At 48.4% G+C, this 25432-nt stretch overlaps 1 protein-coding gene across 2 annotated transcripts in view; it reads right to left on the reverse strand.

Moving 5' to 3' along the window:
- Nucleotides 1–5410: 5410 nt before the first annotated feature.
- LOC144822097 (alanine--tRNA ligase, mitochondrial-like) overlaps nt 5411–25432 on the reverse strand; it is a 246721-nt gene continuing 226699 nt past the window's right edge. Inside the window, exon 22 of one of the 2 annotated variants that reach the window (XM_078679220.1) lies at nt 5411–6201. In XM_078679220.1, the coding sequence (XP_078535346.1) occupies nt 6022–6201 (180 nt within the window). In that variant the 3' untranslated portion in view covers nt 5411–6021. The remainder of the gene's footprint in view (nt 6202–25432) is intronic. The other variant, XM_078679221.1, reaches the window with a different exon arrangement.

Consider the following 25432-nt stretch of genomic DNA (forward strand, 5'->3'; position numbering starts at 1 on the left):
GGCACGACGGATTACAACGGGGGCAAAGGCCTGCGTTAACTACCTTTCACTATCTGCAAAGAGAGAGTACTCCTAATAGAAATGAGGGGGGGGGGGCACCATTCAAAGCAGATCAGTGTGCATAAACACGAAAATGTTTTCACTTACCACGTACTTGACATTCGACAGCTTATGATATTTGCTATTAAAAAACCATTGGAATTCACTGAAAAAACCATAGGTTATAGACCATATATAGTTAGGAATTAGCATTTACTAAACCTTGAAAATTCACTGAAAAAACCATAGGTTATAGACCATATATAGTTAGGAATTAGCATTTAAAAAACCTTATTTTACTCACACAAAACCATTGAAATTCCATATATAGTTAGTTGCACTAACTATATATTGCGCACCCGCAATCCACTGCTGATGATGTCACATATTACATCATTCATGACATGGTCAGTGACATCACTGATGACATCACTGATGACATCTCAAATGACATCACTGATGACATCACTGATTACATCTCATTTGACATCACTGATGATATCATTCATGTGATAATACGATGCACCTCCTCACACTCTAATATAACCTTAATATAACCTAGGTCTGCACACACATCCACTCATTCACCCATACAATCACTCATACATACAGTCACTCATCAATACAGTACTATCATATGCACGTATACACCTATAGTGACACTCAGACACTTTCACTCATCCATGGAGTTTCTCACACACCTAGTCAGTCATGCAAAGAATCAATCACACTCCCATTTCCTCATCTATACAGTTATACACACAAGACCTTACTTATTCAAACATATACTAACACATACTTACTCTCTTAAACAATCACTGATACAAGTACACATTGATCCATACAGCCACTTGCATAATCACTGGCTCTCATGTATAGGCATTTATATATACCAACTCTCACATGCACTGTGTTTTACATATGTACTTACTTGGAGATGTAGCACTGAGATATACATTCACTCACCAACACACCAATGCACACAGTAAACCGCCCATACAGCTGTTTCCCCACCTCCCAGGCACCTACACACAGACACAGTCTCATATACAAATACTTGGGCAACCAATCAATGACCCATATAGCCACTCATATAGCTACTGATCAACACATACAGCATCTTACACAACAGCAGACATACTGATGCACACATTCAGACAGTTTAGTCACTAACCCATGCATTCAGTAAGACACATTTAATCACTCATACAGTCAGTCACGCACCTACTAAATCCTTCATCCAGACACTTATACATCTACTCATTCTTCAATATGTAAAACATATTTAAACTTTACAGAAACACACAGTCACTGGATGATGTCATCAGTGATGTCATTTGAGATGTCATCAGTGATGTCATCAGTGATGTCACTGACCATGTCATGAATGATGTAATATGTGACATCATCAGCAGTGGATTGCGGGTGCGCAATATATAGTTAGTGCAACTAACTATATATGGAATTTCAATGGTTTTGTGTGAGTAAAATAAGGTTTTTTAAATGCTAATTCCTAACTATATATGGTCTATAACCTATGGTTTTTTCAGTGAATATATATATATATATATGTATTTTTAATGGATTAATGCCTTTAATTACCAGACACTACCCTGTAACTTCTTTTTATGTGCTTCAATATCGCATGTTACATTGCCCTTACCAGACACAATCAAATCATTCAAACCTTACCGGTTACAACTATGCAGATGACAAACCGTTCTACAAAATGGATACCCACAAGACATCTACAACTCACGCCATGATGACTGCCTTCACCTCGTAAACACTTGGATGATGAGTAACCATCTAAAGCTCAACACTACAAAGACATGGATTCTGACCTGGGACAATGGCAAAAATACCAGTCGACCGCAACATGACCCAACAAACTCAAAGTCCCTTGAACGATATCAAGAGACTCCAGGAACCCAGTGATAACAACAGGTTCAGTCCTATCATTGATACCGCGTTATACCAAAGTCACAATAAGTGCATTCTACACAATGAAGAACTGTGTCGCATCTTCGATAACAACTGAAACCTCAACATCTTCAAGCTGGACTACGCCAACAGCCCTCGGTGCACCCAGATTCAACAGACACAAAATACAACTGATCCAAAAATGCTGCTCAAGACTTCTTCTCTGCATTCACCCAACGTTTTCTACTTCTGTTATTTCAGATCTTTGTGCGTCAAAGCCACAAATTCCCGTGCATGTATGCGTTGCCTCGCCAATTCACCAAATGTACCAGAACCTGCTTTTCTCATGCTCAGCAATTTTCAGAACCGGTTCTTGCCGCATTATGGTATTGGATCCTACTATCATATTTTGATTTGTTGAACAGTTTTTTCCTCCTTTCAGCTTGAATGGTTGATGCTGCAATTCTCTTCTTTTAAGCCATGCCTATCGTGCCACTGAACACTTGCCGCAGCTCTCCCGATGAGACACAGCCTCTGCCTCTCTTGTTTGGACACAAGCTGCCAGGGTTCACTGAGCCAATAATTCCCCTGGGCCGACCAGGAGAATCTTTCCTGACACCTTTAAATCTACGGTGTGCCACTACTCTCCCTAGGTTCTACACAAACACACCAATGTGCACATAAGCCGACCTACATACATGTGCTTGAGTCGGGAGGAATGAAAGGACGACTTCCCTTCGGTAACACTCTTTCTGGTGGATACTCATCCTACCTGCAGTTTCCTCACCTTTGAATATCCCAGGCACTTCTCTGGATCTGGAAATGTCTGGCCTAGCTCCGCAGCGCCGGTTCTGTTTCGATGCCAGACACAGAGTCGTGGTGACTGGTGCCTTCGACACAGGTCCAGAGCTTCTCTCTCTCAATACTTACATTTCAATAATTACCAAAATCTATAAAAATCAATAGTTTATGTTTCTACGGTAAAGTGTAGTTTGGGCAGCACGATCGTCCACAAGCGCTGCCTTTTCCTGTGACTGATCGTGCTGCCCGAACTACACTTTACCTTACTAATTGGTCAAAATAAGTTGGCAATAATCATATGACACCGCAACAAATACATACTGTGAGCCCTGAAGAAGTCTGTTTGTGGACGAAACGCGTTGGCGGTTGCAGAAAGCTTTAAAACAGAAAAATAAAGGATGAAGTTTAATACGACTACATAACATCGACTCTTCTTTGGTAAACATTTGCATTTTAAAACTGTTTATTGCTTACTACTTGACCTTTGAAGTGTGCTGGGCTAACTGCATTAACAATAAAGATGTTGAGATAACTCTGGTGATTAATGTTCCTGCTGCAGAGAGAATGGAGTTTTGTCTAGTGACAGTTTTGACTCATCATAAAGAAATCCAGATGGTTAATGTGCCTGTTGCAAAGAACATGTATCATGGAGATCACAGAATTGTATTTTATGTGGATAGCTCAGTGGGTTACTGCTTTTGTCACATAGATTATTTTGTTACCTGTAGTTCACAAGTTACAATTCTTCTAATACAGCACAGTGACCTATCAACTGTCATCAAAGAGCTGCATGTAAACTGCATGGTATAATTAGAACATTATGGTTTTCCCCACAGTCTTTCAATATCCTAATGCAGGTAATATTGGTTCTTTTGGGTAGAAATCAAATCTTATTAGTACAGTCAATCCCAACCACTGTGGAATGTTTGAAATCCTGAGTTTGTGCGTCTCCAGACCAAACACTCTTAAAATAGACTGCCTACTAAGTATGGATGACACGAGACTCCTGCGCCTTGTAGCCCTCAGTGACTTATGTACCATTTCCAATAGACTGATGTGCACATAGTCATTGTCTCTGTATAATGTGTGTGATGTAGAGTGCTCTGACACCTTAGACTGGTGTGAGAAGCGCTAGGAAACAAACTAAATGCATGTGAGAGAGAGGCTGTGGAGAGATGAGGGGCACTGGTGGAGGGTGGTAGTGAGGGAATCTGTGGACTATGAGATTGCACCTCCAGGCGCCGCCCTCGCTGCAGCCGGCCCTGGCCGTATCAGAGCTTGTTTGGTAGCGGTCACACTGGGCAGGAGTATACTTTTGTGGCAAGAATAATAGAGGATATCAGAGAGAAATACTCAATGCCTCTCCAAGGTGCCACTACTCATGGTACCAGTGGAGTAGTAATATTTACAAAATACCAGTCCCTGCAGGTGGTTGCGCACAGCGACCTCCACACCGCTTCAAGGATAGCTGTAAAGATGGCAGTGGCTTGTGCGGGCTTCTCCACTGGGCCAGTGTGAGCAGTCATGGCAGAGGGCAACATAATGTTTGAGGATGAGGCTCAAAAACTCCTCAGATCCCAAATCATAGCTAGGCCTGGGCGGTAAATTCCATTCCGTTCGCGGAATTTGGGTAATTTTGCCTTCTGAGGAAAATGCAAAATCTCCCAAAATTCAGCATTCCGCGACTTCGCAAAATGTTTTGCTTGTTCGCGTTCACAAAATGCATGTTCGCGAGATATTTCCCCCCGAGCACGCAAACAGCGATTGCGAACAGTAAAAAAGCTTCACGAACAAGCAATTCCACGTGTTCGCGGAATTTCTGCGTGTTCGCAGAGATTTTTTACCGTTTCGCGGAGATTTGCGTAACGCAATTACGCAAATTCCGCCCACCCCTAATCATAGAGCAGCACAGTAACATGGGGAAGGCAACCCTGTCTGACCACCAGAGGTGCGACTCAGAAAGACTTATGCACAGCTACGGTCAACTTAGGTAAATAAAATGCAAACTTTGTAGATGGAAATTTCTGTAATCATAATTCACAGAATCAAGATTTGCTAGGGTTTTGTACGCAAAGAGCATTATGAGAATGTTGTTGGATTTCTGAAACCTCCACATTCACCCATGTGGTTGTAAGACGTGTGGATGTCCCCGCGTGGTCCCACCTCTAAAATGTAATCAACACTCACAGTTCATAAGGCTGTGGGCCTTCGAAAAAAAAAAAATGAGTTGATAGCTTACAACCTTCGAAATGCTTGCAAAATGACTTCTTTCCAGGGCAGGAGTAAGTGTGATTTCAAGCTGGGGCTTGGGGCTGAATGTTTTCCCTACTCAGAAGAAACAAAATAAAGTTGCACGAGTTAGTAAACATTTGCAGCAAATTTCAAAATAGTGCATTTTCCAATTAGTGGAAATATATCAATTACAAATGTTATGTATGAGGGTGCCCAGGAGAAGCTACACCTGACACAGTTTATCACAAGGACTCCTATTGAACATTTGCTCCAGTCCTAGGAATAAACCCACAGAAGCAAACTGCAACCCTTTTAACGTACCTATTACCTTTAGGAAATCAGGGCGTCACATTGCAGGTCCTCAAAACTTTTTTTGCTCTGGAGACATTGAAGAACAGACACTGAGCGTTCAAAATAAAAGGTGATGGGAAACATTTTATTGCATTAATTAATATAAGACTTGGGAACACTCCTCCACCTTCTTGAGGAGACACAGCGCTGGACATACCTGCAGTGTCCTCATGGGTGTGACCCTTCGTGTACCTTTGATTTCAGGAGAACAAGATGTTATAATCCGGTTCAGGCATTCAGTGTAACAAAGTGCAGTGCGACGATTGGAGAGCAGTGCTGAATCTCCATTTCAGAAGTTGCCTCCAAAACATGTTACAGTGCTGTTCCTTATTTATTTGTTTTTCTTAATGTGAACAGTCTTTCTTGCCCAGAGGCAGGGCCAACGATGACGTAGGCCGGAGAACGCAGAGCCCAAGAGTAAGTCCATCGATCCTTCCCTTTGCAGTTGAAACCTGTCAATGAACCGGTTTCCCAGTCGCGAAACCGGTTTCTCAGTCGCGGTCAGTGCTATGACGCAGACTGGCAAAGGATGTGTGTCCCTTGATATCCAAATGACAGGGTTTAGAAGCGGTGTCCTTTCTGGATACCAGAACAACCTCATAGTCTCCGTGAGTGCTGCTTCTTCACGAGGACGTTTCGACTTCCATTCGATTTTTTTCCAGGCTTCTTCAGGGCTCATGAGCCAGATTCCTGGAGCTTGGCCTTTGCGCACGCCAGTGCAGCACCCAGTACAGCGTCCAAGTTGCTGGTGCTACCTGTCCCCTTGGCCACAACGTCAGAGCCACCAGCGCTTCCTTCCATCTGACCGCAGACCTCCAGGGCCCAATCAGCTGCTGATAACCTGTGCACTGAGGCCTAGAACAGATATGAAGAGAAGAGATACTGCTTTGAGAATTGTGGATACCATGTGAACATACCTACTAATGCTGTCCTAAAGTGTGCATCTTATGCACTTTGCACTTGAGCACCCTGGGATCCCTGCATGGTTACAGCAGCAGTACTAGCCTCATGTATACTGCTTGTTTATTACCTGCAAATAGTAGGTTGATCAGTGGCTTATTGGTCCAATGCAGAGGTGTGTGTTTGTTACCTGTTTTTATTTGTCAATCATGGTGCAAGATAACATAGTTAGTTAGGGCACCTATTGTTTTCAGTGAGTTATTTGACTTACAGCAGAGGTGTGTGTTGAATACATTATATTTGTCAGGTTTCCACAGTGTGAGATAATGCAGTAGGTTAGTGCACCTGCTGCAGAGAAGTTCTAATAACTGGAGGCAATTATTCAGGTATCTGCTGGAAAACATCAAACTAGGGACGAAAAGAAGCACACAAAAAAACAAGCAAGGCAACAGGCCTTCTCCATCTCTGCATCCATTATGAAGGGGGACCAGCCCAGAGCTGCTCCACATAAGTAAAGAGCTGAAGACACCTCTTTGAAGAACACTACATCACAGTGAGGTAATAGTAGTACACTCTTGCTTTCAGAGGCCATCTACTCCTCCAAACACACATTGAATGTATCATTTACCTTTGACCTTGTGCAGTGCTCAGCTGCCTTTACGCTAGGTTCACGCAAACACCACATACATCTATGATAAAGTAACTGCTATCACACCCATCTGACCCTACAGGTCATGTTGTGTTTGTGTGATGAACAAGAGCTCAGGGTGTAAAGTGTCTGCCACACAGTTACAGAATATCTTTGGGTTACACAAAGATTGATATTGAATAACCATGTATCAATCCATCAACTGCAGATATATCTTTGTAAGCTCCAGTCACTCATCATGGGTGTAGTAGGTAAGATATTCTGGAGAGGTAAAGGGACATACAGCCAGATGTACAAAGGTTTTTTTGTTCACAAATGACCAGATTTGCAAAATTGGTTAGTTTGCGAATAAAAAAAAGGCCTTTTCCAATGTACAGAGGCCCAATTTGTTATTTAGTAACCTATCACTAAATCGCAATTTGGGATTGCGATTCTTTATCAGGAAAGGGCGTGTTTAGGGCATCCCTTCCTAATACCGAATCGCAGTGGTATGTGTGAATGTTTTGCGAATGAAAGGCAGTCGCAAAACATTTGCTCTTTTTTATATTTTATTTATAATTTTCAAATAACAAACATAGGGCCAGATGTAGGAGCCCTAATACCGGTCGGGAACGGCAGAATTCGGCCATTACCGACCGGTATTAGGGTTTTCCTGATGTGGGGGCCTATATTTTACCGATTCTGTAAATTTACCGAATCGGTAAATTTACAGAATCTGTAAAATACCGAATCGGTATATTTACCGATTTGGTAAATCTATATGTAGCTGACACTCCTAAGAGTGCCACAGGCCCTTAAGAGTCGGTATTTTACCACCCAATCCTATTGGGTGGTAAAATACCGAATTCAGGTGTGCATGCACATCTGTGCATGCACACCTGTGCCATGTGACACACAGACATGCCCTTAGGGCATGTATGTGTGCCACATGTCACACAAGCCTGTACTTGGGATGCTAGAGGGTGTCAAAGTGACACCCCCTGCACCCTTGCAGGATTTGGTATTTACCGATTCGGTAAATACCGAATCGGTATTGCCCATTGATTCCTATGGGCTTCAAGGCCCATAGGAATCAATGGGCAATACCGATTCGGTATTTAACGAATCGGTAAATACCGAATCTTACAGATTCGGTATTCCAGAATTCGGAATTACCTACATCTGCCCCCTTCCCATTTACAGACTAATACCGAATCGGTACAATTCGGTATTTAAGAGTCTGTAAATGGGAATTACCTACATCTAGCCCATAATGCAGTACAAGTTGTCATATGTCACACAAGATAAGCAGAAGTGTTCCATATCATACACTTACATCCACGCAGTTTACAATAAAGTTGTTCCTGGAAGCTACTTCAAGTAGGTGGTAACCCATTCGCAAACAGGAAGGGGACCACAGGGAACCAGTTCTCATTTGTGAACGGTAGCGAAAACATTTTTTAAAACAGCTTCAAGAACACGCCGCGCCATGCAAAACAATTGTTTACACATGCTATTGTTGAAAAATGCCTACTCACACTACTGTTTTTAAAATTGAAATGCCGCTGGAAACATGAAGCGGGTGTCCCTGAAGAGACCGTGGGAGCGAGAGAGGAAGGCGATAGGGCAGAGCAGCGAATGGCCGCGGCCCGCCCAAAACACGTCTGTGATAAATATTTTAATTAAACTTATAATAAATATTGTTAAACAATATTAAACAATACCACCAAAAGAAAACAAGTGGGAAGTGCACCGTGCCCTGAGATGCAAAAGTGTGTGTGCCAATGCAGGAGGGGGAAGTGCACGGAATAGGCACCCTCAGAAGCATCTGATGAGTTAGGGTTGGGGCAAGAGCGTAGCTGTGCCTGCAACGCCAGCTACCACGAAAAAGGGATTAACAAAAGAGTGCTTCGAAACAGTAAGTACAACGTACAGAGTAATGTTACATGTAAAAGGGGCTGTCCTCATGGGAGGTAACAACAGAAGAGAGGGAGGTATTAAACAGGAAGAAGGAGGGACGACCCAAAAAACTAAACCAACAAACTTACAAGAATTCTGAAAGACATGCAAGAACACAATAAAATGTATGGACGGAACATGGGAGGAGCTTAATACAGTTCTTGGTGTGGTCTGCCACTGCCCTGTTCTAGGTGCGGTCTGTCAGTGCTCTGTTCTTGATGTGGTCTGTCAGTGCTCTGTTCTTGGTGTGGTCTGTCAGTGGTGTGTTCTGTCAGTGCACTGTTCTAGGTGTTGTTTGTCAGTGCTCTGTTCTTGCTACGGTCTGCCAGTGCTCTGTTCTAGGTGTAGTCTGCCAGTGCTCTGTTCTAGGTGCGGTCTGTCAGTGCTCTGTTCTTGATGTGGTCTGCCAGTGCTCTGTCCAAGGTGTAGCCTGCCAGTGCTCCGTTCTGGATGAGGTCTGTCAGTGCTCTGTTCTTGGTGTGGTCTGTCAGTGCTCTGTTCTTGGTGTAATCTGTCAGTGCTCTGTTCTTGGTGTAATCTGTCAGTGCTCTGTTCTTGGTGTAATCTGCCAGTGCTCTGTTCTAGGTGTGGTCTGCCAGTGCTCTGTTCTGTCAGTGCACTGTTCTTGGGGTGGTCTGTCAGTGCTCTGTTCTAGGTGCAGTCGGTCGGTGCTCTGTTCTTGCTGTGGTCTGTCAGTGCTCTGTTCTTTGTGTGATCTGTCAGTGCTCTGTTCTAGGTATGGTCTGTCAGTGCTCTGTTCTGCCAGTGCTCTGTTCTAGGTGCGGTTGGTCAGTGCACTGTTTTAGGTGTTGTCTGTCGGTGCACTGTTCTAGGTGTGGTCTGTCAGTGCTCTGTTCTTTGTGTGGTCTGTCAGTGCACTGTTCTAGATGTTGTCTGTCAGTGCTCAGTTCTAGGTGTGGTCTGTCAGTGCACTGTTTTAGGTGTGGTCTGTCAGTGCACTGTTTTAGGTGTGGTCTGTCAGTGCACTGTTTTAGGTGTGGTCTGTCAGTGCACTGTTTTAGGTGTTGTCTGTCGGTGCACTGTTCTAGGTGTGGTCTGTCAGTGCTCTGTTCTTTGTGTGGTCTGTCAGTGCACTGTTCTAGGTGTTGTCTGTCAGTGCTCAGTTCTTGGTGTGGTCTGTCAGTGCTCTGTTCTAGGTGTCGTCGGTCAGTGCTCTGTTCTAGTAGCGGTCTGTCAGTGCCCTGTTCTCGTTGTAGTCTGTCAGTGCAGTCTGTCAGTGCTTTATTCTAAGTGCAGTCAGTCAGTGCTCTTTTCTTGGTGTGGTCTGTCAGTGCTCTATTCTAGGTGTAGTCTGCCAGTGCTCTGTTCTTGGTGTGTTCTGTCAGTGCACTGTTCTAGGTGTTGTTTGTCAGTGCTCTGTTCTAGGTGTGGTCTGCCAGTGCTCTGTTCTAGGTGTAGCCTGCCAGTGCTCCGTTCTGGATGTGTTCTGCCAGTGCTCTGTTCTGTCAGTGCTCTGTTCTTGGTGTGGTCTGTCAGTGCTCTGTTCTTGGTGTAGTCTGTCAGAGCTCTGTTCTTGGTGTGGTCTGTCAGTGCACTGTTCTAGGTATTGTCCGTCAGTGCTCTCTTCTAGGTGTAGTCTGCCAGTGCTCTGTTCTAGGTGTGGTCTGCTAGTGCTCTGTTCTAGGTGCGGTCTGCCAGTGATCTGTTCTAGGTGTAGCCTGCCAGTGCTCCGTTCTGGATGTGTTCTGCCAGTGCTCTGTTCTGCCAGTGCTCTGTTCTGCCAGTGCTCTGTTCCGTCAGTGCTCTGTTCCGTCAGTGCTCTGTTCTTGGTGCGGTCTGCCAGTGCTCTGTTCTAGGTGTAGTCTGCCAGTGCTCTGTTCTTGGTGCGGTCTGTCATTGCTCTGTTCTAGGTGCGGTCGGTGCTCTGTTCTAGGTGCGGTCGGTCAGTGCTCTGTTCTAGGTGTGGCCTGTTAGTGCTCTGTTCTTGGTGCGGTCCGTCAGGGCCCTGTTCTCGGTGTGGTCTGCCAGTGCTCTGTTCTAGGTGTGGTCTGCCAGTGCTCTGTTCTGTCAGTGCTCTGTTCTTGGTGTGGTCTGTCAGTGCTCTGTTCTAGGTGTAGTCGGTCGGTGCTCTGTTCTTGGTGTGGTCTGTCAGTGCTCTGTTCTTGGTGTGGACTGCCAGTGCTCGGTTCTGCCAGTGCTCTGTTCTAGGTGCGGTTGGTCAATGCACTGTTTTAGGTGTTGTCTGTCGGTGCACTGTTCTAGGTGTGGTCTGTCAGTGCTCTGTTCTTTGTGTGGTCTGTCAGTGCACTGTTCTAGGTGTTGTCTGTCAGTGCTCAGTTCTAGGTGTGGTCTGTCGGTGCACTGTTCTAGGTGTGGTCTGTCAGTGCACTGTTTTAGGTGTTGTCTGTCGGTGCACTGTTCTAGGTGTGGTCTGTCAGTGCTCTGTTCTTTGTGTGGTCTGTCAGTGCACTGTTCTAGGTGTTGTCTGTCAGTGCTCAGTTCTTGGTGTGGTCTGTCAGTGCTCTGTTCTAGGTGTGGTCGGTCAGTGCTCTGTTCTAGTAGCGGTCTGTCAGTGCCCTGTTCTCGTTGTAGTCTGTCAGTGCTTTGTTCTAAGTGCAGTCTGTCAGTGCTCTTTTCTAGGTGTGGTCTGTCAGTGCTCTATTCTAGGTGTAGTCTGCCAGTGCTCTTTTTTTTGTGTGTTCTGTCAGTGCACTGTTCTAGGTGTTGTTTGTCAGTGCTCTGTTCTAGGTGTGGTCTGCCAGTGCTCTGTTCTAGGTGTAGCCTGCCAGTGCTCCGTTCTGGATGTGTTCTGCCAGTGCTCCGTTCTGTCAGTGCTCTGTTCTTGGTGTGGTCTGTCAGTGCTCTGTTCTTGGTGTAGTCTGTCAGAGCTCTGTTCTTGGTGTGGTCTGTCAGTGCACTGTTCTAGGTGTTGTCTGTCAGTGCTCTGTTCTAGGTGTAGTCTGCCAGTGCTCCGTTCTTGGTGTGGTCTGTCAGTGCTCTGTTCTTGGTGTAGTCTGTCAGAGCTCTGTTCTTGGTGTGTTCTGTTAGTGCACTGTTCTAAGTGCAGTCTGTCAGTGCTCTTTTCTAGGTGTGGTCTGTCAGTGCTCTATTCTAGGTGTAGTCTGCCAGTGCTCTTTTTTGTGTGTGTTCTGTCAGTGCACTGTTCTAGGTGTTGTTTGTCAGTGCTCTGTTCTAGGTGCGGTCTGCCAGTGATCTGTTCTAGGTGTAGCCTGCCAGTGCTCCGTTCTGGATGTGTTCTGCCAGTGCTCTGTTCTGTCAGTGCTCTGTTCTTGGTGTGGTCTGTCAGTGCTCTGTTCTTGGTGTGGTCTGTCAGTGCTCTGTTCTTGGAGTGGTCTGTCAGTGCTCTGTTCTAGGTGTGGTCGGTCAGTGCTCTTTTCTAGTAGCGGTCTGTCAGTGCTCTTTTCTCGTTGTAGTCTGTCAGTGCAGTCTGTCAGTGCTTTGTTCTTAGTGCAGTCTGTCAGTGCTCTTTTCTAGGTGTGGTCTGTCAGTGCTCTGTTCTAGGTGTAGTCTGCCAGTGCTCTGTTCTTGGTGTGTTCTGTCAGTGCACTGGTCTAGGTGTTGTTTGTCAGTGCTCTGTTCTAGGTGTGGTCTGCCAGTGCTCTGTTCTAGGTGCGGTCTGCCAGTGCTCTGTTCTCGGTGTAGCCTACCAGTGCTCCGTTCTGGATGTGTTCTGTCAGTGCTCTGTTCTTGGTGTGGTCTGTCAGTGCTCTGTTCTTGGTGTAGTCTGTCAGTGCTCTGTTCTTGGTGTGGTCTGTCAGTGCTCTGTTCTTGGTGTGGTCTGTCAGTGCTCTGTTCTTGGTGTGGTCTGTCAGTGCTCTGTTCTTGGTGTGTTCTGTCAGTGAACTGTTCTAGGTGTGGTCTGCCAGTGCTCTGTTCTAGTTATAGTCTGTCAGTGCTCTGTTCTAGGTGTGGTCTGTCAGTGCTCTGTTCTAGGTGTGGTCTGTCAGTGCTCTGTTCTAGGTGTGGTCTGCCAGTGCTCTGTTCTAGGTGCGATCTGCCAGTGCTCTGTTCTTGGTGTGGTCTGTCAGTGCTCTGTTCTTGGTGTGTTCTGTCAGTGCACTGTTCTAGGTGTTGTTTGTCAGTGCTCTGTTTTAGGTGTAGTCTGCCAGTGCTCTGTTCTAGGTGTAGCCTGCCAGTGCTCCGTTCTGGATGTGTTCTGCCAGTGCTCTGTTCTGTCAGTGCTCTGTTCTTGTTGTGGTCTGTCAGTGCTCTGTTCTTGGTGTAGTCTGTCAGTGCTCTGTTCTTGGTGTAGTCTGTCAGTGCTCTGTTCTTGGTGTGGTCTGTCAGTGCTCTGTTTTTGGTGTGGTCTGTCAGTGCTCTGTTCTTGGTGTGGTCTGTCAGTGTTCTGTTCTTGGTGTGGTCTGTCAGTGTTCTGTTCTTGGTGTGGTCTGTCAGTGTTCTGTTCTTGGTGTGGTCTGTCAGTGCTCTGTTCTTGGTGTGTTCTGTCAGTGCAATGTTCTAGGTGTTGTTTGTCAGTGCTCTGTTCTTGGTGCGGTCTGCCAGTGCTCTGTTCTAGGTGTAGTCTGCCAGTGCTCTGTTCTAGGTGCGGTTGGTCAGTGCACTGTTTTAGGTGTTGTCTGTCGGTGCACTGTTCTAGGTGTGGTCTGTCAGTGCTCTGTTCTTTGTGTGGTCTGTCAGTGCACTGTTCTAGGTGTTGTCTGTCAGTGCTCAGTTCTAGGTGTGGTCTGTCAGTGCACTGTTTTAGGTGTGGTCTGTCAGTGCACTGTTTTAGGTGTGGTCTGTCAGTGCACTGTTTTAGGTGTGGTCTGTCAGTGCACCGTTTTAGGTGTTGTCTGTTGGTGCACTGTTCTAGGTGTGGTCTGTCAGTGCTCTGTTCTTTGTGTGGTCTGTCAGTGCACTGTTCTAGGTGTTGTCTGTCAGTGCTCAGTTCTTGGTGTGGTCTGTCAGTGCTCTGTTCTAGGTGTGGTCGGTGAGTGCTCTGTTCTAGTAGCGGTCTGTCAGTGCCCTGTTACCGTTGTAGTCTGTCAGTGCAGTCTGTCAGTGCTTTGTTCTAAGTGCAGTCTGTCAGTGCTCTATTCTAGGTGTAGTCTGCCAGTGCTCTGTTCTTGGTGTGTTCTGTCAGTACACTGTTCTAGGTGTTGTTTGTCAGTGCTCTGTTCTAGGTGTGGTCTACCAGTGCTCTGTTCTAGGTGTAGGCTGCCAGTGCTCCGTTCTGGATGTGTTCTGCCAGTGCTCTGTTCTGTCAGTGTTCTGTTCTTGGTGTGGTCTGTCAGTGCTCTGTTCTTGGTGTAGTCTGTCAGTGCTCTGTTCTTGGTGTAGTCTGTCAGAGCTCTGTTCTTGGTGTGGTCTGTCAGTGCACTGTTCTAGGTATTGTCCGTCAGTGCTCTCTTCTAGGTGTGGTCTGCCAGTGCTCTGTTCTAGGTGCGGTCTGCCAGTGATCTGTTCTAGGTGTAGCCTGCCAGTGCTCCGTTCTGGATGTGTTCTGCCAGTGCTCTGTTCCGTCAGTGCTCTGTTCCGTCAGTGCTCTGTTCCGTCAGTGCTCTGTTCTTGGTGCGGTCTGCCAGTGCTCTGTTCTAGGTGTAGTCTGCCAGTGCTCTGTTCTTGGTGCGGTCTGTCAGTGCTCTGTTCTAGGTGCGGTCGGTCAGTGCTCTGTTCTAGGTGTGGCCTGTCAGTGCTCTGTTCTTGGTGCGGTCCGTCAGTGCCCTGTTCTCGGTGTGGTCTGCCAGTGCTCTGTTCTTGGTGTAGTCTGTCAGAGCTCTGTTCTTGGTGTGGTCTGTCAGTGCACTGTTCTAGTTATTGTCCGTCAGTGCTCTCTTCTAGGTGTAATCTGCCAGTGCTCTGTTCTAGGTGTGGTCTGCCAGTGCTCTGTTCTAGGTGCGGTCTGCCAGTGATCTGTTCTAGGTGTAGCCTGCCAGTGCTCCGTTCTGGATGTGTTCTGCCAGTGCTCTGTTCTGCCAGTGCTCTGTTCTGCCAGTGCTCTGTTCCGTCAGTGCTCTGTTCCGTCAGTGCTCTGTTCCGTCAGTGCTCTGTTCCGTCAGTGCTCTGTTCTAGGTGTGGTCTGCCAGTGCTCTGTTCTGTCAGTGCTCTGTTCTTGGTGTGGTCTGTCAGTGCTCTGTTCTAGGTGTAGTCGGTCGGTGCTCTGCTCTTGGTGTGGTCTGTCAGTGCTCTGTTCTTGGTGTGGACTGCCAGTGCTCGGTTCTGCCAGTGCTCGGTTCTAGGTGCGGTTGGTCAATGCACTGTTTTAGGTGTTGTCTGTCGGTGCACTGTTCTAGGTGTGCTCTGTCAGTGCTCTGTTCTTTGTGTGGTCTGTCAGTGCACTGTTCTAGGTGTTGTCTGTCAGTGCTCAGTTCTAGGTGTGGTCTGTCGGTGCACTGTTCTAGGTGTGGTCTGTCAGTGCACTGTTTTAGGTGTTGTCTGTCGGTGCACTGTTCTAGGTGTGGTCTGACAGTGCTCTGTTCTTTGTGTGGTCTGTCAGTGCTCAGTTCTTGGTGTGGTCTGTCAGTGCACTGTTCTAGGTGTTGTCTGTCAGTGCTCAGTTCTTGGTGTGGTCTGTCAGTGCTCTGTTCTAGGTGTGGTCGGTCAGTGCTCTGTTCTAGTAGCGGTCTGTCAGTGCCCTGTTCTCGTTGTAGTCTGTCAGTGCAGTCTGTCAGTGCTTTGTTCTAAGTGCAGTCTGTCAGTGCTCTTTTCTAGGTGTGGTCTGTCAGTGCTCTATTCTAGGTGTAGTCTGCCAGTGCTCTGTTCTTGGTGTGTTCTGTCAGTGCACTGTTCTAGGTGTTGTTTGTCAGTGCTCTGTTCTAGGTGTGGTCTGCCAGTGCTCTGTTCTAGGTGTAGCCTGCCAGTGCTCCGTTCTGGATGTGTTCTGCCAGTGCTCCGTTCTTGGTGTGGTCTGTCAGTGCTCTGTTCTTGGTGTAGTCTGTCAGAGCTCTGTTCTTGGTGTGGTCTGTCAGTGCACTGTTCTAGGTGTTGTCTGTCAGTGCTCTGTTCTAGGTGTAGTCTGCCAGTGCTCCGTTCTTGGTGTGGTCTGTCAGTGCTCTGTTCTTGGTGTAGTCTGTCAGAGCTCTGTTCTTGGTGTGTTCTGTCAGTGCACTGTTCTAGGTGTTGTTTGTCAGTGCTCTGTTCTAGGTGTCATAAAGGGGGTGGTCTGCCAGTGCTCTGTTCTAGGTGCGGTCTGCCAGTGATCTGTTCTAGGTGTAGCCTGCCAGTGCTCCGTTCTGGATGTGTTCTGCCAGTGCTCTGTTCTGTCAGTGCTCTGTTCTTGGTGTGGTCTGTCAGTGCTCTGTTCTTGGTGTGGTCTGTCAGTGCTCTGTTCTTGGAGTGGTCTGTCAGTGCTCTGTTCTAGGTGTGGTCGGTCAGTGCTCTTTTCTAGTAGCGGTCTGTCAGTGCTCTTTTCTCGTTGTAGTCTGTCAGTGCAGTCTGTCAGTGCTTTGTTCTTAGTGCAGTCTGTCAGTGCTCTTTTCTAGGTGTGGTCTGTCAGTGCTCTGTTCTAGGTGTAGTCTGCCAGTGCTCTGTTCTTGGTGTGTTCTGTCAGTGCACTGGTCTAGGTGTTGTTTGTCAGTGCTCTGTTCTAGGTGTGGTCTGCCAGTGCTCTGTTCTAGGTGCGGTCTGCCAGTGCTCTGTTCTAGGTGCGGTCTGCCAGTGCTCTGTTCTCGGTGTAGCCTACCAGTGCTCCGTTCTGGATGTGTTCTGTCAGTGCTCTGTTCTTGGTGTGGTCTGTCAGTGCTCTGTTCTTGGTGTAGTCTGTCAGTGCTCTGTTCTTGGTGTGGTCTGTCAGTGCTCTGTTCTTGGTGTGGTCTGTCAGTGCTCTGTTCTTGGTGTGTTCTGTCAGTGAACTGTTCTAGGTGTGGTCTGCCAGTGCTCTGTTCTAGTTATAGTCTGTCAGTGCTCTGTTCTAGGTGTGGTCTGTCAGTGCTCTGTTCTAGGTGTGGTCTGTCAGTGCTCTGTTCTAGGTGTGGTCTGCCAGTGCTCTGTTCTAGGTGCGATCTGCCAGTGCTCTGTTCTTGGTGTGGTCTGTCAGTGCTCTGTTCTTGGTGTGTTCTGTCAGTGCACTGTTCTAGGTGTTGTTTGTCAGTGCTCTGTTCTAGGTGCGGTCTGCCAGTGCGCTGTTCTAGGTGTAGCCTGCCAGTGCTCCGTTCTGGATGTGTTCTGCCAGTGCTCTGTTCTGTCAGTGCTCTGTTCTTGTTGTGGTCTGTCAGTGCTCTGTTCTTGGTGTAGTCTGTCAGTGCTCTGTTCTTGGTGTGGTCTGTCAGTGCTCTGTTCTTGGTGTGTTCTGTCAGTGAACTGTTCTAGGTGTTGTTTGTCAGTGTTCTGTTCTTGGTGTGGTCTGCCAGTGCTCTGTTCTTGGTGTGGTCTGTCAGTGTTCTGTTCTTGGTGTGGTCTGTCAGTGCTCTGTTTTTGGTGTGGTCTGTCAGTGCTCTGTTCTTGGTGTGGTCTGTCAGTGTTCTGTTCTTGGTGTGGTCTGTCAGTGTTCTGTTCTTGGTGTGGTCTGTCAGTGCTCTGTTCTTGCTGTGTTCTGTCAGTGCAATGTTCTAGGTGTTGTTTGTCAGTGCTCTGTTCTTGGTGCGGTCTGCCAGTGCTCTGTTCTAGGTGTAGTCTGCCAGTGCTCTGTTCTAGGTGCGGTCTGTCAGTGCTCTGTTCTTGATGTGGTCTGCCAGTGCTCTGTTCTAGGTGTAGCCTGTCAGTGCTCCGTTCTGGATGAGGTCTGTCAGTGCTCTGTTCTTGGTGTGGTCTGTCAGTGCTCTGTTCTTGGTGTGGTCTGTCAGTGCTCTGTTCTTGGTGTAATCTGTCAGTGCTCTGTTCTTGGTGTAATCTGCCAGTGCTCTGTTCTTGGTGTAATCTGCCAGTGCTCTGTTCTAGGTGTGGTCTGCCAGTGCTCTGTTCTTGGTGTGGTCTGCCAGTGCTCTGTTCTTGGTGTGGTCTGTCAGTGCTCTGTTCTAGGTGCAGTCGGTCGGTGCTCTGTTCTTGCTGTGGTCTGTCAGTGCTCTGTTCTTGGTGTGATCTGTCAGTGCTCTGTTCTAGGTGTGGTCTGTCAGTGCTCTGTTCTGCCAGTGCTTTGTTCTAGGTGCGGTTGGTCAGTGCACTGTTTTAGGTGTTGTCTGTCGGTGCACTGTTCTAGGTGTGGTCTGTCAGTGCTCTGTTCTTTGTTTGGTCTGTCAGTGCACTGTTCTAGGTGTTGTCTGTCAGTGCTCAGTTCTAGGTGTGGTCGGTCAGTGCACTGTTTTAGGTGTGGTCTGTCAGTGCACTGTTTTAGGTGTGGTCTGTCAGTGCACTGTTTTAGGTGTGGTCTGTCAGTGCACTGTTTTAGGTGTGGTCTGTCAGTGCACTGTTTTAGGTGTTGTCTGTTGGTGCACTGTTCTAGGTGTGGTCTGTCAGTGCTCTGTTCTTTGTGTGGTCTGTCAGTGCACTGTTCTAGGTGTTGTCTGTCAGTGCTCAGTTCTTGGTGTGGTCTGTCAGTGCTCTGTTCTAGGTGTGGTCGGTCAGTGCTCTGTTCTAGTAGCGGTCTGTCAGTGCCCTGTTCCCGTTGTAGTCTGTCAGTGCAGTCTGTCAGTGCTTTGTTCTAAGTGCAGTCTGTCAGTGCTCTTTTCTAGGTGTGGTCTGTCAGTGCTCTATTCTAGGTGTAGTCTGCCAGTGCTCTGTTCTTGGTGTGTTCTGTCAGAACACTGTTCTAGGTGTTGTTTGTCAGTGCTCTGTTCTAGGTGTGGTCTGCCAGTGCTCTGATCTAGGTGTAGGCTGCCAGTGCTCCGTTCTGGATGTGTTCTGCCAGTGCTCTGTTCTGTCAGTGCTCTGTTCTTGGTGTGGTCTGTCAGTGCTCTGTTCTTGGTGTAGTCTGTCAGAGCTCTGTTCTTGGTGTGGTCTGTCAGTGCACTGTTCTAGGTATTGTCCGTCAGTGCTCTCTTCTAGGTGTAGTCTGCCAGTGCTCTGTTCTAGGTGTGGTCTGCCAGTGCTCTGTTCTAGGTGCGGTCTGCCAGTGATCTGTTCTAGGTGTAGCCTGCCAGTGCTCCGTTCTGGATGTGTTCTGCCAGTGCTCTGTTCTGCCAGTGCTCTGTTCTGCCAGTGCTCTGTTCCGTCAGTGCTCTGTTCCGTCAGTGCTCTGTTCCGTCAGTGCTCTGTTCTTGGTGCGGTCTGCCAGTGCTCTGTTCTAGGTGTAGTCTGCCAGTGCTCTGTTCTTGGTGCGGTCTGTCAGTGCTCTGTTCTAGGTGCGGTCGGTCAGTGCTCTGTTCTAGGTGTGGCCTGTCAGTGCTCTGTTCTTGGTGCGGTCCGTCAGTACCCTGTTCTCGGTGTGGTCTGCCAGTGCTCTATTCTAGGTGTGGTCTGTCAGTGCCCTGTTCTCGGTGTAGTCTGTCAGTGCTCGGTTCTTGGTGTGGTCTGCCAGTGCTCTGTTCTAGGTGTGGTCTGCCAGTGCTCTGTTCTGTCAGTGCTCTGTTCTTGGTGTGGTCTGTCAGTGCTCTGTTCTAGGTGCAGTCGGTCGGTGCTCTGTTCTTGGTGTGATCTGTCAGTGCTCTGTTCTTGGTGTGGTCTGTCAGTGCTCTGTTCTAGGTGTGGTCTGCCAGTGCTCTGTTCTGTCAGTGCTCTGTTCTTGGTGTGGTCTGTCAGTGCTCTGTTCTAGGTGCAGTCGGTCGGTGCTCTGTTCTTGGTGTGATCTGTCAGTGCTCTGTTCTTGGTGTGGTCTGTCAGTGCTCTGTTCTAGGTGTGGTCTGCCAGTGCTCTGTTCTGTCGGTGCACTGTTCTAGGTGTGGTCTGTCAGTGCTCTGTTCTTTGTGTGGTCTGTCAGTGCACTGTTCTAGGTGTTGTCTGTCAGTGCTCAGTTCTAGGTGTGGTCTGTCGGTGCACTGTTCTAGGTGTGGTCTGTCAGTGCACTGGTTTAGGTGTTGTCTGTCGGTGCACTGTTCTAGGTGTGGTCTGTCAGTGCTCTGTTCTTTGTGTGGTCTGTCATTGCACTGTTCTAGGTGTTGTCTGTCAGTGCTCAGTTCTTGGTGTGGTCTGTCAGTGCTCAGTTCTTGGTGTGGTCGGTCAGTGCTCTGTTCTAGCAGCGGTCTGTCAGTGCCCTGTTCTCGTTGTAGTTTGTCAGTGCAGTCTGTCAGTGCTTTGTTCTAAGTGCAGTCTGTCAGTGCTCTTTTCTAGGTGTGGTCTGTCAGTGCTCTGTTCTTGGTGTGTTCTGTCAGTGCACTGTTCTAGGTGTTGTTTGTCAGTGCTCTGTTCTAGGTGTGGTCTGCCAGTGCTCTGTTCTAGGTGTAGCCTGCCAGTGCTCCGTTCTGGATCTGTTCTGTCAGTGCTCTGTTCTTGGTGTGGTCTGTCAGTGCTCTGTTCTTGGTGTAGTCTGTCAGAGCTCTGTTCTTGGTGTGGTCTGTCAGTGCACTGTTCTAGGTGTTGTCTGTCAGTGCTCTGTTCTAGGTGTAGTCTGCCAGTGCTCCGTTCTTGGTGTGGTCTGTCAGTGCTCCGTTCTTGGTGTGTTCTGTCAGTGCACTGTTCTAGGTGTTGTTTGTCAGTGCTCTGTTCTAGGTGTCATAAAGGGGGTGGTCTGCCAGTGCTCTGTTCTAGGTGCGGTCTGCCAGTGATCTGTTCTAGGTGTAGCCTGCCAGTGCTCCGTTCTGGATGTCTTCTGCCAGTGCTTTGTTCTGTCAGTGTTCTGTTCTTGGTGTGGTCTGTCAGTGCCATGTTCTTGGTGTGGTCTGTCAGTGCTCTGTTCTTGGAGTGGTCTGTCAGTGCTCTGTTCTAGGTGTGGTCGGTCAGTGCTCTGTTCTAGTAGCGGTCTGTCAGTGCTCTTTTCTCGTTGTAGTCTGTCAGTGCAGTCTGTCAGTGCTTTGTTCTTAGTGCAGTCTGTCAGTGCTCTTTTCTAGGTGTGGTCTGTCAGTGCTCTGTTCTAGGTGTAGTCTGCCAGTGCTCTGTTCTTGGTGTGTTCTGTCAGTGCACTGTTCTAGGTGTTGTTTGTCAGTGCTCTGTTCTAGGTGTGGTCTGCCAGTGCTCTGTTCTAGGTGCGGTCTGCCAGTGCTCTGTTCTCGGTGTAGCCTACCAGTGCTCCGTTCTGGATGTGTTCTGTCAGTGAACTGTTCTAGGTGTGGTCTGCCAGTGCTCTGTTCTTGGTGTGTTCTGTCAGTGCACTGTTCTAGGTGTTGTTTGTCAGTGCTCTGTTCTAGGTGTAGTCTGTCAGTGCTTTGTTCTTAGTGCGGTCTGTCAGTGCTCTGTTCTTGGTGTGGTCTGTCAGTGCTCTGTTCTTGGTGTGTTCTGTCAGTGAACTGTTCTAGGTGTGGTCTGCCAGTGCTCTGTTCTAGGTATAGTCTGTCAGTGCTCTGTTCTAGGTGTGGTCTGCCAGTGCTCTGTTCTAGGTGCGATCTGCCAGAGCTCTGTTCTTGGTGTGGTCTGTCAGTGCTCTGTTCTTGGTGTGTTCTGTCAGTGCACTGTTCTAGGTGTTGTTTGTCAGTGCTCTGTTTTAGGTGTAGTCTGCCAGTGCTCTGTTCTAGGTGTGGTCCATCAGTGTACTGTTCTAGGTGTTGTCTGTCAGTGCTCTGTTCTAGGTGTAGTCTGCCAGTGCTCCATTCTTGGTGTGGTCTGTCAGTGCTCTGTTCTTGGTGTAGTCTGTCAGAGCTCTGTTCTTGGTGTGTTCTGTCAGTGCACTGTTCTAGGTGTCATAAAGGGGGTGGTCTGCCAGTGCTCTGTTCTAGGTGCGGTCTGCCAGTGATCTGTTCTAGGTGTAGCCTGCCAGTGCTCCGTTCTGGATGTGTTCTGCCAGTGCTTTGTTCTGTCAGTGCTCTGTTCTTGGTGTGGTCTGTCAGTGCTCTGTTCTTGGTGTGGTCTGTCAGTGCTCTGTTCTTGGAGTGGTCTGTCAGTGCTCTGTTCTAGTAGCGGTCTGTCAGTGCTCTTTTCTCGTTGTAGTCTGTCAGTGCAGTCTGTCAGTGCTTTGTTCTTAGTGCAGTCTGTCAGTGCTCTTTTCTAGGTGTGGTCTGTCAGTGCTCTGTTCTAGGTGTAGTCTGCCAGTGCTCCGTTCTGGATGTGTTCTGCCAGTGCTCTGTTCTGCCAGTGCTCTGTTCTTGGTGTGTTCTGTCAGTGCACTGTTCTAGGTGTTGTTTGTCAGTGCTCTGTTCTAGGTGTGGTCTGCCAGTGCTCTGTTCTAGGTGTAGCCTGCCAGTGCTCCGTTCTGGATGTGTTCTGCCAGTGCTCTGTTCTGTCAGTGCTCTGTTCTTGGTGTGTTCTGTCAGTGCTCTGTTCTTGGTGTAGTCTGTCAGAGCTCTGTTCTTGGTGTGGTCTGTCAGTGCACTGTTCTAGGTGTTGTCTGTCAGTGCTCTGTTCTAGGTGTAGTCTGCCAGTGCTCCGTTCTTGGTGTGGTCTGTCAGTGCCCTGTTCTTGGTGTAGTCTGTCAGAGCTCTGTTCTTGGTGTGTTCTGTCAGTGCTCTGTTCTTGGTGTGGTCTGTCAGTGCTCTGTTCTTGGTGTGTTCTGTCAGTGAACTGTTCTAGGTGTGGTCTGCCAGTGCTCTGTTCTAGGTGTGGTCTGTCAGTGCTCTGTTCTAGGTGTGGTCTGCCAGTGCTCTGTTCTAGGTGCGATCTGCCAGAGCTCTGTTCTTGGTGTGGTCCGTCAGTGCTCTGTTCTTGGTGTGTTCTGTCAGTGCACTGTTCTAGGTGTTGTTTGTCAGTGCTCTGTTTTAGGTGTAGTCTGCCAGTGCTCTGTTCTAGGTGCGGTCTACCAGTGCGCTGTTCTAGGTGTAGCCTGCCAGTGCTCCGTTCTGGATGTGTTCTGCCAGTGCTCTGTTCTGTCAGTGCTCTGTTCTTGGTGTGGTCTGTCAGTGCTCTGTTCTTGGTGTAGTCTGTCAGAGCTCTGTTCTTGGTGTGGTCTGTCAGTGCACTGTTGTAGGTATTGTCCGTCAGTGCTCTCTTCTAGGTGTAGTCTGCCAGTGCTCTGTTCTAGGTGTGGTCTGCCAGTGCTCTGTTCTAGGTGTGGTCTGCCAGTGCTCTGTTCTAGGTGCGGTCTGCCAGTGATCTGTTCTAGGTGTAGCCTGCCAGTGCTCCGTTCTGGATGTGTTCTGCCAGTGCTCTGTTCTGCCAGTGCTCTGTTCTGCCAGTGCTCTGTTCTGCCAGTGCTCTGTTCCGTCAGTGCTCTGTTCTGTCAGTGCTCTGTTCTGTCAGTGCTCTGTTCTTGGTGCGGTCTGCCAGTGCTCTGTTCTAGGTGTAGTCTGCCAGTGCTCTGTTCTTGGTGCGGTCTGTCAGTGCTCTGTTCTAGGTGCGGTCGGTCAGTGCTCTGTTCTAGGTGTGGCCTGTCAGTGCTCTGTTCTTGGTGCGGTCCGTCAGTGCCCTGTTCTCGGTGTGGTCTGCCAGTGCTCTGTTCTAGGTGTGGTCTGTCAGTGCCCTGTTCTCGGTGTAGTCTGTCAGTGCTCGGTTCTTGGTGTGGTCTGCCAGTGCTCTGTTCTTGGTGTGGTCTGTCAGTGCTCTGTTCTTGGTGTGGTCTGTCAGTGCTCTGTTCTTGGTGTGGTCTGTCAGTGCTCTGTTCTTGGTGTGGTCTGTCAGTGCTCTGTTCTTGGTGTGGTCTGTCAGTGCTCTGTTCTTGGTGTGGTCTGTCAGTGCTCTGTTTTAGGTGTAGTCTGCCAGTGCTCTGTTCTTGGTGTGGTCTGCCAGTGCTCTGTTCTTGGTGTGGTCTGTCAGTGCTCTGTTCTTGATGTGGTCTGTCAGTGCTCTGTTCTAGGTGTGGTCTGTCAGTGCTCTGTTCTTGGTGTGGTCTGTCAGTGCTCTGTTCTTGGTGTGGTCTGTCAGTGCTCTGTTTTAGGTGTAGTCTGCCAGTGCTCTGTTCTTGGTGTGGTCTGTCAGTGCTCTGTTCTTGGTGTGGTCTGTCAGTGCTCTGTTCTAGGTGTAGTCTGCCAGTGCTCTGTTCTTGGTGTGTTCTGTCAGTGCACTGGTCTAGGTGTTGTTTGTCAGTGCTCTGTTCTAGGTGTGGTCTGCCAGTGCTCTGTTCTAGGTGCGGTCTGCCAGTGCTCTGTTCTCGGTGTAGCCTACCAGTGCTCCGTTCTTGATGTGTTCTGTCAGTGCTCTGTTCTTGGTGTGGTCTGTCAGTGCTCTGTTCTTGGTGTAGTCTGTCAGTGCTCTGTTCTTGGTGTGGTCTGTCAGTGCTCTGTTCTTGGTGTGGTCTGTCAGTGCTCTGTTCTTGGTGTGTTCTGTCAGTGAACTGTTCAAGGTGTGGTCTGCCAGTGCTCTGTTCTGTCAGTGCTCTGTTCTTGGTGTGGTCTGTCAGTGCTCTGTTCTAGGTGCAGTCGGTCGGTGCTCTGTTCTAGGTGTGGTCTGCCAGTGCTCTGTTCTAGGTGCGATCTGCCAGAGCTCTGTTCTTGGTGTGGTCTGTCAGTGCTCTGTTCTTGGTGTGTTCTGTCAGTGCACTGTTCTAGGTGTTGTTTGTCAGTGCTCTGTTTTAGGTGTAGTCTGCCAGTGCTCTGTTCTAGGTGCGGTCTGCCAGTGCGCTGTTCTAGGTGTAGCCTGCCAGTGCTCCGTTCTGGATGTGTTCTGCCAGTGCTCTGTTCTGTCAGCGCTCTGTTCTTGTTGTGGTCTGTCAGTGCTCTGTTCTTGGTGTAGTCTGTCAGTGCTCTGTTCTTGGTGTGGTGTGTCAGTGCTCTGTTCTTGGTGTGGTCTGTCAGTGCTCTGTTCTTGGTGTGGTCTGTCAGTGCTCTGTTCTTGGTGTGGTCTGTCAGTGCTCTGTTCTTGGTGTGGTCTGTCAGTGCTCTGTTCTTGGTGTGTTCTGTCAGTGAACTGTTCTAGGTGTTGTTTGTCAGTGCTCTGTTGTAGGTGTAGTCTGTCAGTGCTCTGTTCTTGGTGCGGTCTGCCAGTGCTCTGTTTTAGGTGTAGTCTGCCAGTGCTCTGTTCTAGGTGCGGTCTGTCAGTGCTCTGGTCTTGGTGTGGTCTGTCAGTGCTCTGTTTTAGGTGTAGTCTGTCAGTGTTCTGTTCTTGGTGTGGTCTGCCAGTGCTCTGTTCTTGGTGTGGTCTGTCAGTGTTCTGTTCTTGGTGTGGTCTGCCAGTGCTCTGTTCTTGGTGTGGTCTGTCAGTGCTCTGTTTTTGGTGTGGTCTGTCAGTGCTCTGTTCTTGGTGTGGTCTGCCAGTGCTCTGTTCTAGGTGTGGTCTGTCAGTGCTCTGTTCTTGGTGTGGTCTGTCAGTGCTCTGTTCTTGGTGTAGTCTGTCAGTGCTCTGTTCTTGGTGTGGTCTGTCAGTGCTCTGTTCTTGGTGTGGTCTGTCTGTTCTTGGTGTGGTCTGTCAGTGCTCTGTTCTTGGTGTGGTCTGTCAGTGTTCTGTTCTTGGTGTGGTCTGCCAGTGCTCTGTTCTAGGTGTGGTCTGTCAGTGCTCTGTTCTTGGTGTAGTCTGTCAGAGCTCTGTTCTTGGTGTGGTCTGTCAGTGCTCTGTTCTTGATGTGGTCTGTCAGTGCTCTGTTCTAGGTGTGGTCTGTCAGTGCTCTGTTCTTGGTGTGGTCTGTCAGTGCTCTGTTCTTGGTGTGGTCTGTCAGTGCTCTGTTTTAGGTGTAGTCTGCCAGTACTCTGTTCTTGGTGTGGTCTGTCAGTGCTCTGTTCTTGGTGTGGTCTGTCAGTGCTCTGTTCTTGGTGTGGTCTGTCAGTGCTCTTTTCTCGTTGTAGTCTGTCATTGCAGTCTGTCAGTGCTTTGTTCTTAGTGCAGTCTGTCAGTGCTCTTTTCTAGGTGTGGTCT

Source organism: Lissotriton helveticus, chromosome 3_1 (genome assembly GCF_964261635.1).
Source record: "Lissotriton helveticus chromosome 3_1, aLisHel1.1, whole genome shotgun sequence".
NCBI lineage: Eukaryota > Metazoa > Chordata > Amphibia > Caudata > Salamandridae > Lissotriton > Lissotriton helveticus.